The 16,098-nt window shown below is 42.4% G+C and overlaps 1 protein-coding gene across 2 annotated transcripts in view; it reads right to left on the reverse strand.

Moving 5' to 3' along the window:
• spint1a (serine peptidase inhibitor, Kunitz type 1 a) overlaps window positions 1-16,098 on the reverse strand; it is a 43,353-nt gene that overhangs the window by 8,628 nt on the left and 18,627 nt on the right. For both annotated transcript variants that reach the window (XM_060933986.1, XM_060933985.1), the window contains exons 6-9: window positions 15,858-15,905; window positions 14,302-14,433; window positions 6,796-6,834; window positions 6,485-6,667 (exon numbers count right to left, since the gene is read on the reverse strand). In XM_060933986.1, coding sequence (XP_060789969.1) covers window positions 6,485-6,667; window positions 6,796-6,834; window positions 14,302-14,433; window positions 15,858-15,905 — 402 coding nt within the window. The remainder of the gene's footprint in view (window positions 1-6,484; window positions 6,668-6,795; window positions 6,835-14,301; window positions 14,434-15,857; window positions 15,906-16,098) is intronic.

Raw genomic sequence — 16,098 nt, forward strand, 5'->3', positions numbered from 1 at the left:
GGCTACATTAGCTGTGCAGCTAACCGCTTCCTGCAGTTAGCCAGGTAATCATTTTGTATCCACCACGATAGGGATATGATGAAGTATGGTGGCTATTTATATCAGCATGTGAACATTTTGTCAAGCAAACCGGGATATAGCCTAAATCACTACCTTTGTGTAAACACAGACTAGGTTTGATCGCGAACTTTATAACGGGAAACATAACCAACCCAATAATTCCCGTTTCCAGACATAACATTTCAAACTCACCATTCTGATACGTCCTGCTGAAGTCGGTGATTTACAGTTTGTTCAACTGCTTGCGCTTCTGCTTCGGGGTCAGACTCCGGGTCAAAAGCGAAAGCTTGGACTGTTGCTTGACCTGCCATTGCTACTGTTCACACACAGCTAGCATGGCTGCAGCTTGGTCAAGCCCCTCCCCCCATGGCCTGCCCCCACCCTCTACCCTTCCCCGCCTCCTGCTTCTCATTAGCAAAACGACGCACTGGGAAAAGCGCTGAAATGGGGCTTTCTCCCAGGAGGCTATATTTACGTGCTGAGGGTTCATTTTGAGAAAGGCTGCGGATATAACATCCGGAAGCCTCCACAAGCCCGTTTAAAGCATCAACAAACCACCATGCCATGGGACCTTTAAACAATATCTCAATGAACACAAACAATTTCCAAAATGTTGAAAAGACAAAGTTTAATATAACATCTGTTTAACTTATAACATGAAAGTAAGGTTAATAATATAAACTTAGATTACACATTTTTCAGTTTTACTCAAATTAGGGTGGTGCAAAAATGAGTTCACCCCACAACAAAAACTACTACATCTAGTACTTTGTATGGCCTCCATGATTTTTAATGACAGCACCAAGTCTTCTAGGCATGGAATGAACAAGTTGGCGACATTTTGCATCATCAATCTTTTTCCATTCTTCAACAATGACCTCTTTTAGTGACTGGATGCTGGATGGAGAGTGATGCTCAACTTGTCTCTTCAGAATTCCCCATAGGTGTTCGATTGGGTTCAGATCAGGAGACATACTTGGCCACTGAATCACTTTCACCCTGTTGTTCTTCAGAAATCCAACAGTGGCCTTAAGATGTGTGTTTAGTCATGTTGGAAAAGTGCACGATGACCAAGGGCACGGAGTGATGGTAGCATCTTCTCTTTCAGTATAGAGCAATACATCTGTGAATTCATGATGCCATCAATGAAATGCAGCTCCCCGACACCAGCAGCACTCATGCAGCCCCACATAAGGACACTGCCACCACCATGTTTCACTGTAAGCACCATGCATTTTTCTTTGTATTCCTCACCTTTGCGACGCCATACAGTTTTGAAGTCATCAGTTCCAAAAACATTTATCTTGGTCTCATCACTCCAGAGTATAGAGTCCCAGTAGTCTTCATCTTTGTCAGCATGGGCCCTGGCAAACTCTAGGCGGGCTTTTTTGTGCCTGGGCTTTAGGAGAGGCTTCTTTCGTGGACGGCATCCATGCATGCCATTCCTCTGCAGTGTACGCCGTATTGTGTCACGGGAAATAGTCACCCCAGTTTGGCTTTCTACTTCTTTAGATAACTGCAGTGAACTTGCATGCAGATTTTCTTCAACACTTCTCATCAGAAGACGCTCCTGTTGAGGTGTTAACTTCCGTGGATGACCTGGACATCTCTGTGAGATGGTTGCAGTTCCATCTTTCTTAAATTTTTGTACCACTTTTGCTACAGTATTCTGACTGATAAGTAAAGCTTTGCTGATCTTCTTGTAGCCTTAACCTTTGTGGTGTAAAGAAATTATTTTCTTTGGGGAGTTCTGAAGAGACAAGTTGAGCATCACTCTCCATCCAGCATCCAGTCACTAAAAGAGGTCATTGTTGAAGAATGGAAAAAGATTGATGTTGCAAACAGTGGCGGGTCCTGAAAATTTTCTCAGGAGGGGCAAATTATCCAATAATGTCATAAGGTGACTCATTCAACAGGTACATTATCGGTAGCCAGACATTATTGACTTTTTTTGTTTTCTCTCTGCATATCACAGTTCCATGCCACTTCTGTCCACTAGATGGCAGCACATTACAGAAATCTTTTCCCTGTAGCTACCTAAGCTATTGAGGTATTTCACTCACGTGACCAAGTCATGTGATACTGCCATTTTGGACAGCACGGCTCGAATCAGTTTGAATGCGAGGAAGGCGACAAACGAAAAACATAAAAGAAAAAGGAGCGAGATGCAGAAAACACCTTCACTATCCAGCGACGTAGGGCATTTACAGGGCGAGCAGAGGGAGAGGTATTTGCAAAAATTGAGGTTAGCAGGCTTAGAGAACGACGTTTACCTGCTTCCACCAGGATTGTTCACTGACGTACGGAAGTATACGAAGCCCTCATCTTTACCTGACTTCGGCCCACATGATCTGTACACCTATGTCGTTAAAAACCCATCGCCATACACAGGTATTGATCTGAAAGCGTATAAGAGTTTGGATACCTAGAAATATTTTGTGTCAGGCTGGGTAACATGCCTACATCAGCGGGTCGTCCCTGGAGCCGGTGGTCACCATCTTATTACAACTAAGGTTTGTTCACATTTTCATTTACTTTCGGTCCTCAGGATAAACAAAATGTTATTAAATGTCATTGAAATAACTTCTTAGTCTGTTGAGACATGGCCCGTTATAAATTTGCTGTTACCAGGCAATGATGAAGAACTGTATTATTAGGGTCGGTGTAGTTGTAGCAGTGTATTAGCAACTAGCTGTTAGCACTAGCTAATGTCAACAACATCATAGCTAGTATGTTACTGTAGCAATGTTTACGTTCAGTCATTTGGATGACTGTTAAAACCTTTCGGTCTCAAGTTTTTCCTTTACTGTATTTACTAGTTTACTGAGCTAGCGCGCTCGGGCAAGCTGGGAGCTAGCGTGCGCGCTAGCCTGCCGGCCGGCCAGCCCGCGCACGCGCTAGCTCAGTAAACTAGTCTCATCTCATTATCTCTAGCCGCTTTATCCTTCTACAGGGTCGCAGGCAAGCTGGAGCCTATCCCAGCTGACTACGGGCGAAAGGCGGGGTACACCCTGGACAAGTCGCCAGGTCATCACAGGGCTGACACATAGACACAGACAACCACTCACATTCACACCTACGGTCAATTTAGAGTCACCAGTTAACCTAATCTGCATGTCTTTGGACTGTGGGGGAAACCGGAGCACCCGGAGGAAACCCACGCGGACACGGGGAGAACATGCAAACTCTGCACAGAAAGGCCCTTGCCGGCCCCGGGGCTCGAACCCAGGACCTTCTTGCTGTGAGGCGACAGCGCTAACCACTACACCACCGTGCCGCCCAGTAAACTAGTAAATCCAGTAAAGGAAAAACTTGAGACTGAAAGGTTTTAACAGTCATCCAAATGACTGAACGTAAACATTGCTACAGTAACATACCAGCTACTGTTGTTGACATTAGCTAGCTTGACGTTCAAAATGGCGGACACCGGGGCGTCATGTGACCCTGTGACGTCAGGTGAAATACCTCAATAGGCTGTGGTGTAAAGTTGCAAACAACATTCACAATCACAGAATAGTTTGGCTCCACAATGACCAATTCCAATTACGCCCTATTCACTATTCACGTTATTTCAATATTGTATGATGTGAAATAGCCAAGAATGATATATTTATAAAAAGATATGTCCAACACATACACTACCGTTCAAAAGTTTAGGGTCACTTTGAAATTTCCTTATTTTTGAAAGAAAAGCACTGTTCTTTTCAATGAAGATCACTTTAAACTAATCAGAAATGCACTCTATACATTGCTAATGTGGTAAATGACTATTCTAGCTGCAAATGTCTGGTTTTTGGTGCAATATCTCCATAGGTGTATAGAGGCCCATTTCCAGCAACTCTCACTCCAGTGTTCTAATGGTACAATGTGTTTGCTCATTGCCTCAGAAGGCTAATGGATGATTAGAAAACCCTTGTACAATCATGTTAGCACAGCTGAAAACAGTTGAGCTCTTTAGCGAAGCTATAAAACTGACCTTCCTTTGAGCAGATTGAGTTTCTGGAGCATCACATTTGTGGGGTCGATTAAATGCTCAAAATGGCCAGAAAAAAGTCTTGACTATATTTTCTATTCATTTTACAACTTATGGTGGTAAATAAAAGTGTGACTTTTCATGGAAAACACAAAATTGTCTGGGTGACCCCAAACTTTTGAACGGTAGTGTAAATAAGAAAGGAAACATTATTTTAAAAAAATAATACATATTTATTTGCCAATCTTGAAAGTACTGTTCTACAGAATGTTCTGTAAATAGATTTTGTACTTCAAACTCCATGACCAGCAAGAATTTTACAGACTGTGCAACTTAAGGACAACAGGAAAGTGCACTTACTGTAACAAAACATTGTAAATAGTTGGCTAACATAACAATAGCAGTTGAATAAATAGATGAGTGGATCTTTAGATCTTGCAATTACTGGTATTTACCAAGGATATTACCAAAGTGCTAACTCTCAGAGCAAAGTGTGGCAAATATAAAAATGCACATTGAAAACATCAAAAGCGAACGGATTCTGTGACTGTGTGTGTGTGTGTGTGTGTGTGTGTGTGTGTCACGAAGTCAACCAAACCCAGAAAAACACCACGGTGACTGGAGCCCTCAGTTTAGTCTTTGCCTCGTAGAGCTAACTCGAACACTCCACAAAATTTCACACATTGGATGAGCTGGTTTAATATGTGCCTGTTCTTGCTCACCTCATTGTTGTGGCGGTGAACTGCTAGCCTGTAGCCCTCATCCAGCTGTGTAGCGATGCTCACTCTCCCAAAAGCCGAAAATTTCAGGCAGCTGCCCATGTGAATCTTTGATGACTCATGTTTTTTTATTTTCTCCGACAAATGATGCATGTCCGAAACTCCAGTGACAGTGTTGTCCGCAGAGCCACCTCCAGGGTGGAAAAGTAAGCAGGGGGAGCAGAAAACCGCTGAGGCGTCCTTGCAGCCAGCTCGCCAGGATTTGCGCTGGGACCATGTTGAAGTAAAACCTCGAGTACATGATTCCCCCCCCCTTTGTCGAAATTTGTTTTATGTTTAGATTTGGTCGAGGGGGTCCAGCTTGTTTTGTTGCCAATTTAGCTCGATTTGATCGCTGACTAAATGGAGCTTCTTTTAAGGACCGCACTGAATTGCTTTCCACATCCATCTCACCTCAGAAACTGAGCGGATCGAACGCAACTTTGCCGCGCTGCGCAGTGACGTAAGCACGTTAGGGCAAGCCCCCCCGGAACCCATAGAGATTGCATTGAAGTGTCAGTTAGGTGAAAAAAATATATATTAACATGGGACTCTATCAGTGAACTCTTGGGTGATTTTCAACGTGACTGAAATTGCCCCAAAAGGGGCGGTACTCTAGAAGCAAGACCACCCTGATTGGACAATGATACCCAGAGACAGATTAAAACGGCCTCGAGCAGCGTTGGTGAAAGTTTGTTTAAAAAAAAAAAAGAAAAAAAACTTTTTTTTCGTTTTGGCAGTGCGTCGTCCAATCGCCCTTATGCGCCAGCCGCCCTTGGTTGCAAAATGTCGCCAACTTGTTCATTCCATGCCTAGAAGACTTGGTGCTGTCATTAAAAATCATGGAGGCCATACAAAGTACTAGATGTAGTAGTTTTTGTTGTGGGGTGTACTCATTTTTGCACCACCCTAATTTGAGTAAAACTGAAAAATGTGAAATCGAAGTTATATTATTAACCTTACTTTCCCATTACAAGTTAAACAGATGTTATATTAAACTTTGTCTTGTCAACATTTTGGAAATTGTTTGTGTTCATTGAGATATTGTTTAAAATGTTCCTTTTCAAAGGGGGTGTACTCATTTATGCTCAGCACTGTACTATAGTGAAGGAGCAAGCAGTGAAATGGAATCATTTTCACTGTTTCTTACTCCCTGGGCTCATATTCTGGTTTAAACGTATACAGCTGAATCACTTTTTGTTCAGGCAAATTTTCCATGTTTGTGCAGCAAAACTACAAAAAAACAACAACAACAACAACAACAACAACAACAAAACAAACAAACAAAAAACCCCCAGAAAATTTCTGGAGTCGATGACTGTGTTGCAAAGACAAATGGTGTACTAGTGTATAAGCAACATCACAAACCGATATCCGGTTTCAGCACAAATGGCCGTGCCCAGGTAAGCCTAGTTTTAGCAATAATCTCAACTTTATAACAAAACTTTTAAAATGGACGAGTTATCTTTAAAACGTGGAGGGGCACATCAGGGCACTTGCTGTATTCAGCAAATGGAGTTAGTTTTTTGGGTTTTGTTTGGCTTTAATTCATGATAAATGTATTTTACAACAATCTCACAATTAAAAATTGGCCTATAACTGACATATTTAGCAAGTAAAAATTTCAAGTTGTATATACACAAGATTAGTTGGGTCTTATTATTGAGTGAAAAGGCCTCAAGCCAAAACTTACCAGTCACTTCACTGCACAAGTTCATGCAGGCGTCCTCAGAATTAAATTGATTATCGTTGCCTTGGCATCCACCATAGTTGAAGCGAATGCATTTCCTCTCATATGCACTGTAGTACCACATGGTATTGCTTTCTCGGCAGGGTCCTGTGAGAGGAGGTTGTGTGCAACGGCTGGGTGCACTGGCTTATTTTTGATAGTGGAAAGACAGAATTAGAGTAAGAAAGAAATACTGACCCCATTCTGCAGAATGCATCAGTGAATTAAAAAAAAAAAAAGAAACTCCGCTGTTAAATGCACACCATTGTCCTCACCTGTGTCTATGTTAAGCAATCGGTTTAGCTTTTTGCCCACTGTGCAGGAAAAGAAAAAAAAAATCATTAGTATAATAATAATAATAATAATAAAAAAGGAGGATATGCTTCCACCGTTCCACACAGTTGAAAGATCCAGGGCACAAAAAGGGCAGGGCTATGCTTTCTAAAACTGATGTGCAAAAAAATTCACACTACAATCATTTAATGAAAAGGTTTAAGTACCAGGCAGTCACACTGTTCTGATATGAAAACGTAACCAATATAACTAATGTCAGAAGATCACAAACAATTATCATTAAACACTCTTCTCTATCTGGGCCAGAAAACTGCAAAAAAAAGGCAGGAGAAAGACAGAAAATACCAGTAGGAAATGAATGCTAATTACGCTGCATCCCCCTATAATGAACTCCTTGGGGGACGTCTAAATAGTTTGTAATACCGAAATGGACCCACTTGTCACACCAAACTCTTACGTTATATGCAAATTTTTAGGCACATTTCTCCTTCTGAAGCACGATCACTGTTAAGACTGAGTTAAAGGATCACGAAGAGAGGCAATTATGGAAATGACAGAGGTTACTGGTGTATCATTGTCAAGGTCCACCCACTGACTCGCTATGTTTTCTAAATACTTCCCATTCAGTTCATTTATGTGTTGCAAATCACCGATGAGGTCATTTATGTCAGAGCTGGGCAGGGGGTATAGAGAGCGTGCACGTGACGTCACGAGGTCACATGATATTTGTTTATCTGCCATCTTGGACGGCAAGGCCGTGCATAGAACTTAGACGAACCCGTTCTAATTATCAAGTGTGTGGGAGTAGATCTTTCGAGAATGGTTATATCTTGTTCAGCATTTGGTTGTACCAATAGACAGGGCCAAAAGGAGGGCCTGTCATTTTATAGATTCCCCGCAGACGAGGAGAGACGCGCAAAATAGGTATCCGCTGTGCGAAGAGAAAACTGGTACCCCAGTTCTACCAGCCGAATTTGTAGTGAACACTTCATATCAGGTAGGTGTAATCTTCTAATTCAATACTCCTAGTACATCTGTTAAGTTGATTTTCGGATTGAATGATAACTGCATACTTAGAAACTAGACAGTCTCTAACGTTTAAAATGGCTATGCCTAGCCCTACTACCCTGGCCTAGTCTATGACAATGTTTTATCTTTTTGGCTCATATATGCCTTTGAAAGGCCAATCCATAGTAGGGATGGCGAAAACTAAAAAAAATCTTGACCGACCACCGAGCCTCATTAGCCGGTTAAAGTCGGTTAACCTATGAATTTAAACAGGAATGCAAACGGCAGATGCCGCCCTTTTCACGGCTGAATCGTGCAGATCCGATTTTTTTTTTGGGGGGGGCGTTGGAGTGTCTGAATAATTTCATCAGAGTAAATTCTGTATTAAAATTACTAAATGAGCAAATACTGTTACAGTCCATGAAACAGGAAGTATAAGTATGAGAAGAAAACAGTAAATCAGAAAGCTGTGCACATTTGCGCAGCTTCCGCGCAAACATGCGCAGCTTTCTGATTTACTGTTTTTCAGACAAAAGCATACATATTTACAACCCTGTCATTATCTGGAACTGAGTTTAGATTTCGAACATTCTTACAATAAAATGTCCTGCATAGTCTCTTTATGATAAACGTCTTAATGCCACTTACCCGTGAGGTTATCAAGTAGACATTCTTCTTCGGAACCTTCCAGAGGTATAGTTGGGATACCCATCCCGCAACAAAATATTTATAAGCTTCCAGGCTCTTGTAAGGTTTGAGGGCTTTGCCAGTGTAACACGATTCACAAGAAAATTGTAAATGTCGTGGTAGGCCAGATCGGGGAAATCACCGGCACCACAGCTCCGAATTTCCCTGAACAAGGATTGCAGCAAGTTGTACGGATGTGCAATCCCCAACCTGGAACACTTTTCTACGTAACGCTGCCTCACGTCACCTTCAAGATGCTGAACAAACTTAGACAAGTTACTGCGCGATGTAGATGGGGTATTTTCCGAATTTGCTTGGGGATTACTCCCTGGATCCATTACGCTCGCGCAAGGTAAACAATCCTGATGCCGTCCAATATGGCGGAGTACACACGTGCGGGTCACATGACTGCACACCCTCTATAAAAACTCCACCAGTACGTTTTAACTAGGTGTTAAGTTTAGCAGTATCAGCAGTCATTTCATTCTTTTATCAATCCTTTGATCACCGTTCTCGATAACTGCTAGTGACAGACACCTAAGCTAGGCTAGTTAAGCCTTTGTTTTATGGTGTTAACATGTATTGTTAACTTGACTACAGACTTAATTGCTTATTGCTTGTTTCTGGTGGGAAGCTCAGGCCAAGTTTACATTAGACCGTATCTGTCTCGTTTTCTTCGCGGATGCACTGTCCGTTTACATTAAAACGCCAGGAAACGGGAATCCGCCAGGGTCCACGTATTCAATCCAGATCATGTCTGGTCCGGTGCTGTGTAAACATTGAGAATACGCGGATACGCTGTGCTGAGCTCTAGCTGGCATCGTCATTGGACAACGTCACTGTGACATCCACCTTCCTGATTCGCTGGCGTTGGTCATGTGACGCGACTGCTGAAAAACGGCGCGGACTTCCGCCTTGTATCACCTTTCATTAAAGAGTATAAAAGTATGAAAATACTGCAAATACTGCCCATTGTGTAGTTATGATTGTCTTTAGGCTTGCCATCCTTCCACTTGCAAGTGGTAAGTGACGCGCATGCCCGACATGCACTGAGATCTCACACACAGCGGCTCAGTCCCAAATCACTGCTTGTGCACTTCACTCGCACGCTCTGTGAGCTGCGCAGGGCCGGAGTGCGCACCCTCCAGAGGGCACTCGCTGTTCAGGGCGGAGTGATTTGGAGCGCAGGATGCCTGCGGAGCCGAGCGTATCCGTGTATTGGTGTTGCTGTGTGCACGCGAATCGTGTATTGGTGTTGCTGTGTGCACACTAATTGTTTTAAAAACGTTAATCCGATGATCTGCTGATACGGTCTAATGTAAACCCCACCTCAGTGTGTCATGTAAGCAGGTGAATGACTGATGTAATTGCAGGAAGAGTGTTTATTTGCAAACAGTTCAAAAATGTAAGACAAAGGCAGGGTCATGAAACGGGCAATGATCAAACGAGGAACAAACAGAAGGGTGGAGGCAAAGACGAAAAGCACAGTCCAAATACACAAAAGGTCAAAACACAGATACAAGGCTTGGCGATGTGAGACACTAGGTACAGCGTGTATACAGTGGTATGCAAAAGTTTGGGCACCCCTGGTCAAAATTGCTGTTACTGTAAACAGTTAAGCAAGTTGAAGATGAAATGATCTACAAAAGGCATAAAGTTAAAGATGACTCATTCCCTTTATATTTTAAGCAAAAAATTTTCATCTTTTACATTTTCAAAATGACAAAAAAGGAAAAGGGCCTGAAGCAAAAATTTGTGCGCCCTGCATGGTTAGTACCTAGTAAAACCCCCTTTGGCAAGGATCACCAGTTTGTAAACACTTTTTGTAGCCAGCTAATAATCTTTCAGTTTTACCTGGGGGATTTTCACACATTCGTCCTTGCCAAAGGCTTCCAGTTCTGCAAGTTTCTTGGGCTGTCTTGCATGCACTACTCTTTTGAGATCTCATCTCATTATCTGTAGCTGCTTTATCCTGTTCTACAGGGTCGCAGGCAAGCTGGAGCCTATCCCAGCTGACTATGGGCGAAAGGCGGGGTACACCCTGGACAAGTCGCCAGGTCATCACAGGGCTGACACATAGACACAGACAACCATTCACACTCACACCTACGGTCAATTTAGAGTCACCAGTTAACCTAACCTGCATGTCTTTGGACTGTGGGGGAAACCGGAGCACCCGGAGGAAACCCACGCGGACACGGGGAGAACATGCAAACTCCACACAGAAAGGCCCTCACCGGCCACAGGGCTCGAACCCGGACCTTCTTGCTGTGAGGCTACAGCGCTAACCACTACACCACCGTGCCGCCTCTTTTGAGATCTACGCACAGATTTTCAATGATGTTTAGGTCAGGGGACTGTGAGGGCCAGGGCAAAACCTTCAACTTGTGCCTCTTGAGGTATTCCACTGTAGATTTTGAGGTGTGTTTTGGATCATCGTCTTATTGTAGGACCCATCCTCTTTTTAACTTCAACTTTTTTACAGATGGTGTGATATTTGCTTCCAGAATTTGCTGGTATTTATTCGAATCAATGCTTCCCTCAACCAGTGAAATGTGCCCTGTGCCACTGGCTGCAACACAACCCCAAAGCATGATCGATCCACACCCATGCTTCAGAGTTGAAGAGGCGTTCTTTTCCTGGAATTTGGCACCCTTTTTTCTCCAAACATACCTTTGCACATTATGGCCAAAAAGTTCTATTTTGATTTCATCAGTCCACAGGACTTGTTTCCAAAATGCATCAGGCTTATTTGCAAACTTCAGACGCTGAATTTTGTGGCTAGGACGCAGGAAAGGTTTTCTTCTGATGACTCTCTCACGAAGGTCATATTTGTTCAGGTGTTGCTGCATAGTAGAACAGTGCACCACCACTCCAGGGTCTGCTAAATCTTTCTGAAGGTCTTTTGCAGGCAAACAGTTTTTTTTAATTTGCCTTTCTAGCAATCCAACGAGCAGTTCTTTCAGAAAATTTTCTTCATCTTCCAGACCTCACCTTGATCTCCACTGTTTCTGTTAACTGCCATTTCTTAATAACATTACAATCTGAGGAAACAGTTACCTGAAAACACTTTGCTATGTTCTTGTAGCCTTCTCCTGCTTTGTGAGCATCAATTATTTTATTATTCAGAATGTGAGGGAGTTGCTTAGAGGAGCCCATGGCTGTTGATTTTAGGGACAAATTTGAGGAGTCAGAGAATTTGTACTGCTTTGAAATCTGCATCATCTGACCTTTCCTAACAAAGAATTTGAACAAGCCACATCTCAATAAGCTAATTAAGGTCTGGAACCTTGGTAAAAGTTACCTGAGAAATCAAATGTATTGGGGTGCCCAAACTTTCGCATGGTGTTCCTTTTCTTTTTTCACTCTCCAATTGTACAAAATGAAAATACACAAATCTTGCATAAAACGCTGAAAAGAAATGTGTCGTCTTTACCTTTATGCCTTTTGGTGATCAGTTCATCTTCTGCTCACTTAACTATTCACAGTAACAGACATTTTCAGGAAGGGTGCCCAAACTTTTGCATGCCACTGTACATCGCCAAGTCTGTATATTTAGAGAGCCCTATAAGCACACGGTGTGACTGTGCTCTAATCTGGAACAGGTGCATAATACTGTAATTAGTCCTAATGGCACTCCGAGCGTGCAGCGCCAATATGTATGGATTTGACGCACCCTGTGTCCGAAATCACTCCCTGCATAGTGGACTATACAACGAGCGGGCCCGGCGCGATGGGCGGGCCTTTGGGGGCCGGGCCCGCCCATTTAGTCACGTGGGCCCGCCCTAGTGTGGGCCCGCCCGCCCTGTCATAAGCTAGGGCCAACAGCTTAACACAATATTTAAAATAAATAAATAAATCAATAAAATCAATCAATCGCAGGCTACTACAATTAAACGCTTTTCTTTTTTTTTTGTGCCTGCATCGTCGCCTACTGCTTTACTGAGGGTGAGCTTGAATTTTTAATCACTACATAATAGTTATACTTGAGTTGTTGATTATAGTAAGCCTACTGTATGGGCTACAAAATAGTTATACATGACACACTGTTTTCTTAACATTTCGGCCTGCGCCCATCTCGTCAGCCCTACGCTGTCATGCACTTGGCGTTTGATTTGCAAACTAAGCACTGGAGGTAAGAAACTGGTTTTGATGTTTCAGTTAACCTACAAAACACATCTGTATTAAAGATTAAATGTCATGCTTCACAAAACTAGATTTGAGACATAAAACTTTTAATGCGCATGGTTTCACTTAGAAGGGATTCAGTTACTGCAGTTAGGCTTTGTGCAGGGGGTATGAGTGTGATGTAATCTTCTGTTGCGCACTCTTAATTGTAAATATCAATCTTAATTTGCGGTCAACATTGATCACAATCATCCGTTTGCGCATTCAGTGTTGGGTATTCGGAACGAGTTTACAACATGACTCGTGCGCAAACGGAATACTGCCAATATTCCGTATGAAACGGAATATGCCCTAAAAATGTGCTCAGTGACGGACAATATATAGCAGCAGAACAGGGTGTCTGAAGAGCTCAAAATACACCATTTTAGAGTGTTTTTTTCAAACATTTCTTCCGGGGGAGCATGCCCCCGGACCCCCCTTGTAAAATTGGGTTCGCCAATGCATGCCCACCCCCAGCCAGTGCAATGCCCAGCTACTAGACCGCTTCTGCTGACGGGTCTGACAATGAGTTTGCCGTTTTGTAGCGCTGTCCGAATGTATAGTGAGCATTATTACACCATCATGCACTGCGGTCGCGCTGAAAGAAATCAAATCAAAAGCCTCAAATTTTATTTAATAAAAGGCAGCGGCTAAGAAGAAAAGTATTCAGCCTTGATTTAAAAGAACTGAAAGGTGCAGCAGACACAAAGTACTTTGTATTTATTAAGGTGGGAAATATGCTCAGTATAACATGCATCACAAAAATACATGCATTTATTATTTTGAAAACCCACCAGCTGACTGATCTGGCACGTTTTAATTGTGTGACAGTAATGACATAAATAACAGCGTGACGGACTAGTGTCCGAAAGCGTTTTTTCATTTTATCAATAAGCTCACGATATAGTCCTCTATATAGCGAGTAGCAAACAAGTGAGTGATTTCGGACACAGAGACAGTGATTTTTTTTTTTTTTCACCCTGAAGACTCCAACTCATCATTAAAAGGTGGGGGACACAAACAGGAGTTCATTATATGCGAAAGTTCGTAGTAAAAGAGTTCATTATAGCAGGGTTGCAGTGTAATTGGACATTAGTCAGTCAATTTGTCTGCTTTCTTGCTTCCAATTATTGATTTAATTGGCATGAAAAATGTTAACGGCTGACTAGTTAGCGTCTAAAATAAGAAGTGTTAGGCCAAGTTGCTAGCTCGCCATTACTGGCTATGACAACAGTCTGCTGACTTTAAAGATGGTCACTACTTGGGTGGTCCAAATGTCAGTCACCTACAGTTGTTTCCAGAGACCACAACAACTCAGACCATCACAACCAACAAAGAAATGATTTTACTTTCAATACCTTTCACCATGCCAAGTAGCCTAACCGTCATTTTTCTAGAGCTATAAGGATATATGCCAGCCCTTGTTTAGAGATTTAATTACTTGAGTATATTAATTTTTATTCATTTGGGCCACCAAAAGTTCAGAAAAATGACTGGATGTAAGCTGATGATTTTATCATGATTCTGCAAGACTAGCAACATAGCAAGACTGTTTGGCTAAATGCCCAAGATATAAGGTTATCAGAATATGCTTTCTGCAGGACAACTTGAACTTTGGTACCTACAATTAGCACACTGTGTTTCATCTGAGCCATCGCTGCATTGCTGCACCTGATCACATTCAAGTGCTTCATCTATGCAACACCCATTGGCACAAGTAAACTTCTCTGGTCCACATGATATGCCACACTGCTCACCTGAAAGAGACACAATGTTTGAGTTCTGCAAGCAAGCAAGCAAGCAAGCAAAGGATAATAGATTGCTATAAGCATAATAAATAACATGTCCATACAACATAAGCCTAAACTCACTGTGTCAAAAAGTTGAAATGCAGTTTTTAAATATTCAATTCAGTGCTGACTTTTGACCTGTAATGGTTTCAGGGGGCCTTTACATCGATCAAACGTAACATTAAAACCACCTGCCTAATATTGTGCAAGTCCCCCTTGTGCTGCCAAAACAGCTCTGACTTGTCGAGGCATGGACTCCACAAGAACTTTGAAGGTGTGATGTGGTATCTGACACCAAGACATTAGCAGCAGAAACTTCAAGTCCTATAAGTTATGAGGGGGGCACCATGGATCACAACTGTTTGTCCAGCACATTCCACAGATGCTTGATTGGCTTAAGATCTGACAATTTAGAGGTCAATAAACACTTTGTCATGTTCATTTTTCCAGGACCCAAGGCTTCCCAGCAGAACATTGCCCAGAGCATCACACTGCACCCACCTGCTTTCCTTCTCCCCATAGTTGGGGATAGATTAGGGATAAAATTAGCTCATGTTTTAAGTCGTTCAAATTCTGTAAAGCTGCTTTGCAACAATGTTTATTGTTAAAAGCGCTGTACAAATAAACTTGACTTGACTAGTTAAACCTGTTGCCATCTCTTCCCCAGGTAAGTGAAACATGTAGCCGGCCATCCACATGATGAAGAAAACATGATTCATCAGCCCAGCCCACTTTCTTCCATTGCACCATGGTCCAGTTCTAATGCTCATGTGCCCATTGTAGGTACTTTTGGTGGTGGATAGGGGTCAGCATGGACACTCTGACTGGTCTGCAGCTACGCCAGCAAGCTGCAATTTACTGTTTTCTCAGACACCTTTCTCATAGTCGGCATTAACTTAGCAATTTATGCTACAGTAGCTATTCTGTGGGATTGGAACAGACAGGCTAACTTTTGCACCACACATGCATCAGTGAGCCCTGGGCACCCATTACCCCATTGCCAGTTCACCTGTTGTTCTTCCTTGGACCATTTTTGGTAGATATTAACCATTGCTTACTGGGAACACTGCACAAGTTTTGGAGATGCTTGGACCCAGGTCATCTAGCAATCACAATCTGGCTCTTGTCAAAGTCACTCAGATCCATACATTTGCCCATTTTTCCTGCTTCCAACATATCAACTTCGAAAACTGACTGTTCTCTTATTACCTAATATATCCCACCTCTTGACAGGTACCAGTGTAACAAGATAATCAATGTCGTTCAATTCAACTGACAGTGGGTTAAGGCTCTGGCTGATCGGTGTATATTCCCAAAGTGTCACAAGTGACTTATGGTTCATTAAGCTCCAGGGAAGGCAGACTTCTAAGAGAACATCTTTATGGACTTACCTGCAGATTCAATAGGCCCTAGTCTTCCTAGTGAGGAATCTGTTTGAACTGCAACAGGAAGGAGAGCAATGCATTAGTAGCAAACATGAGCAGTAGCATTCTAGACAAGACCAAGATAAACACACGCTTCTGCTTTTTAACTCTGGGAGTTGAAGTTCTCGTTTGTGATGCCTACTAATAAAACTGAATGATAAACTGGTCACGTTATCTAAAACATTATTTTGCCTAATTTGATCATTTT

This window comes from Neoarius graeffei, chromosome 11 (genome assembly GCF_027579695.1).
Source record: "Neoarius graeffei isolate fNeoGra1 chromosome 11, fNeoGra1.pri, whole genome shotgun sequence".
Classification (NCBI taxonomy): domain Eukaryota; kingdom Metazoa; phylum Chordata; class Actinopteri; order Siluriformes; family Ariidae; genus Neoarius; species Neoarius graeffei.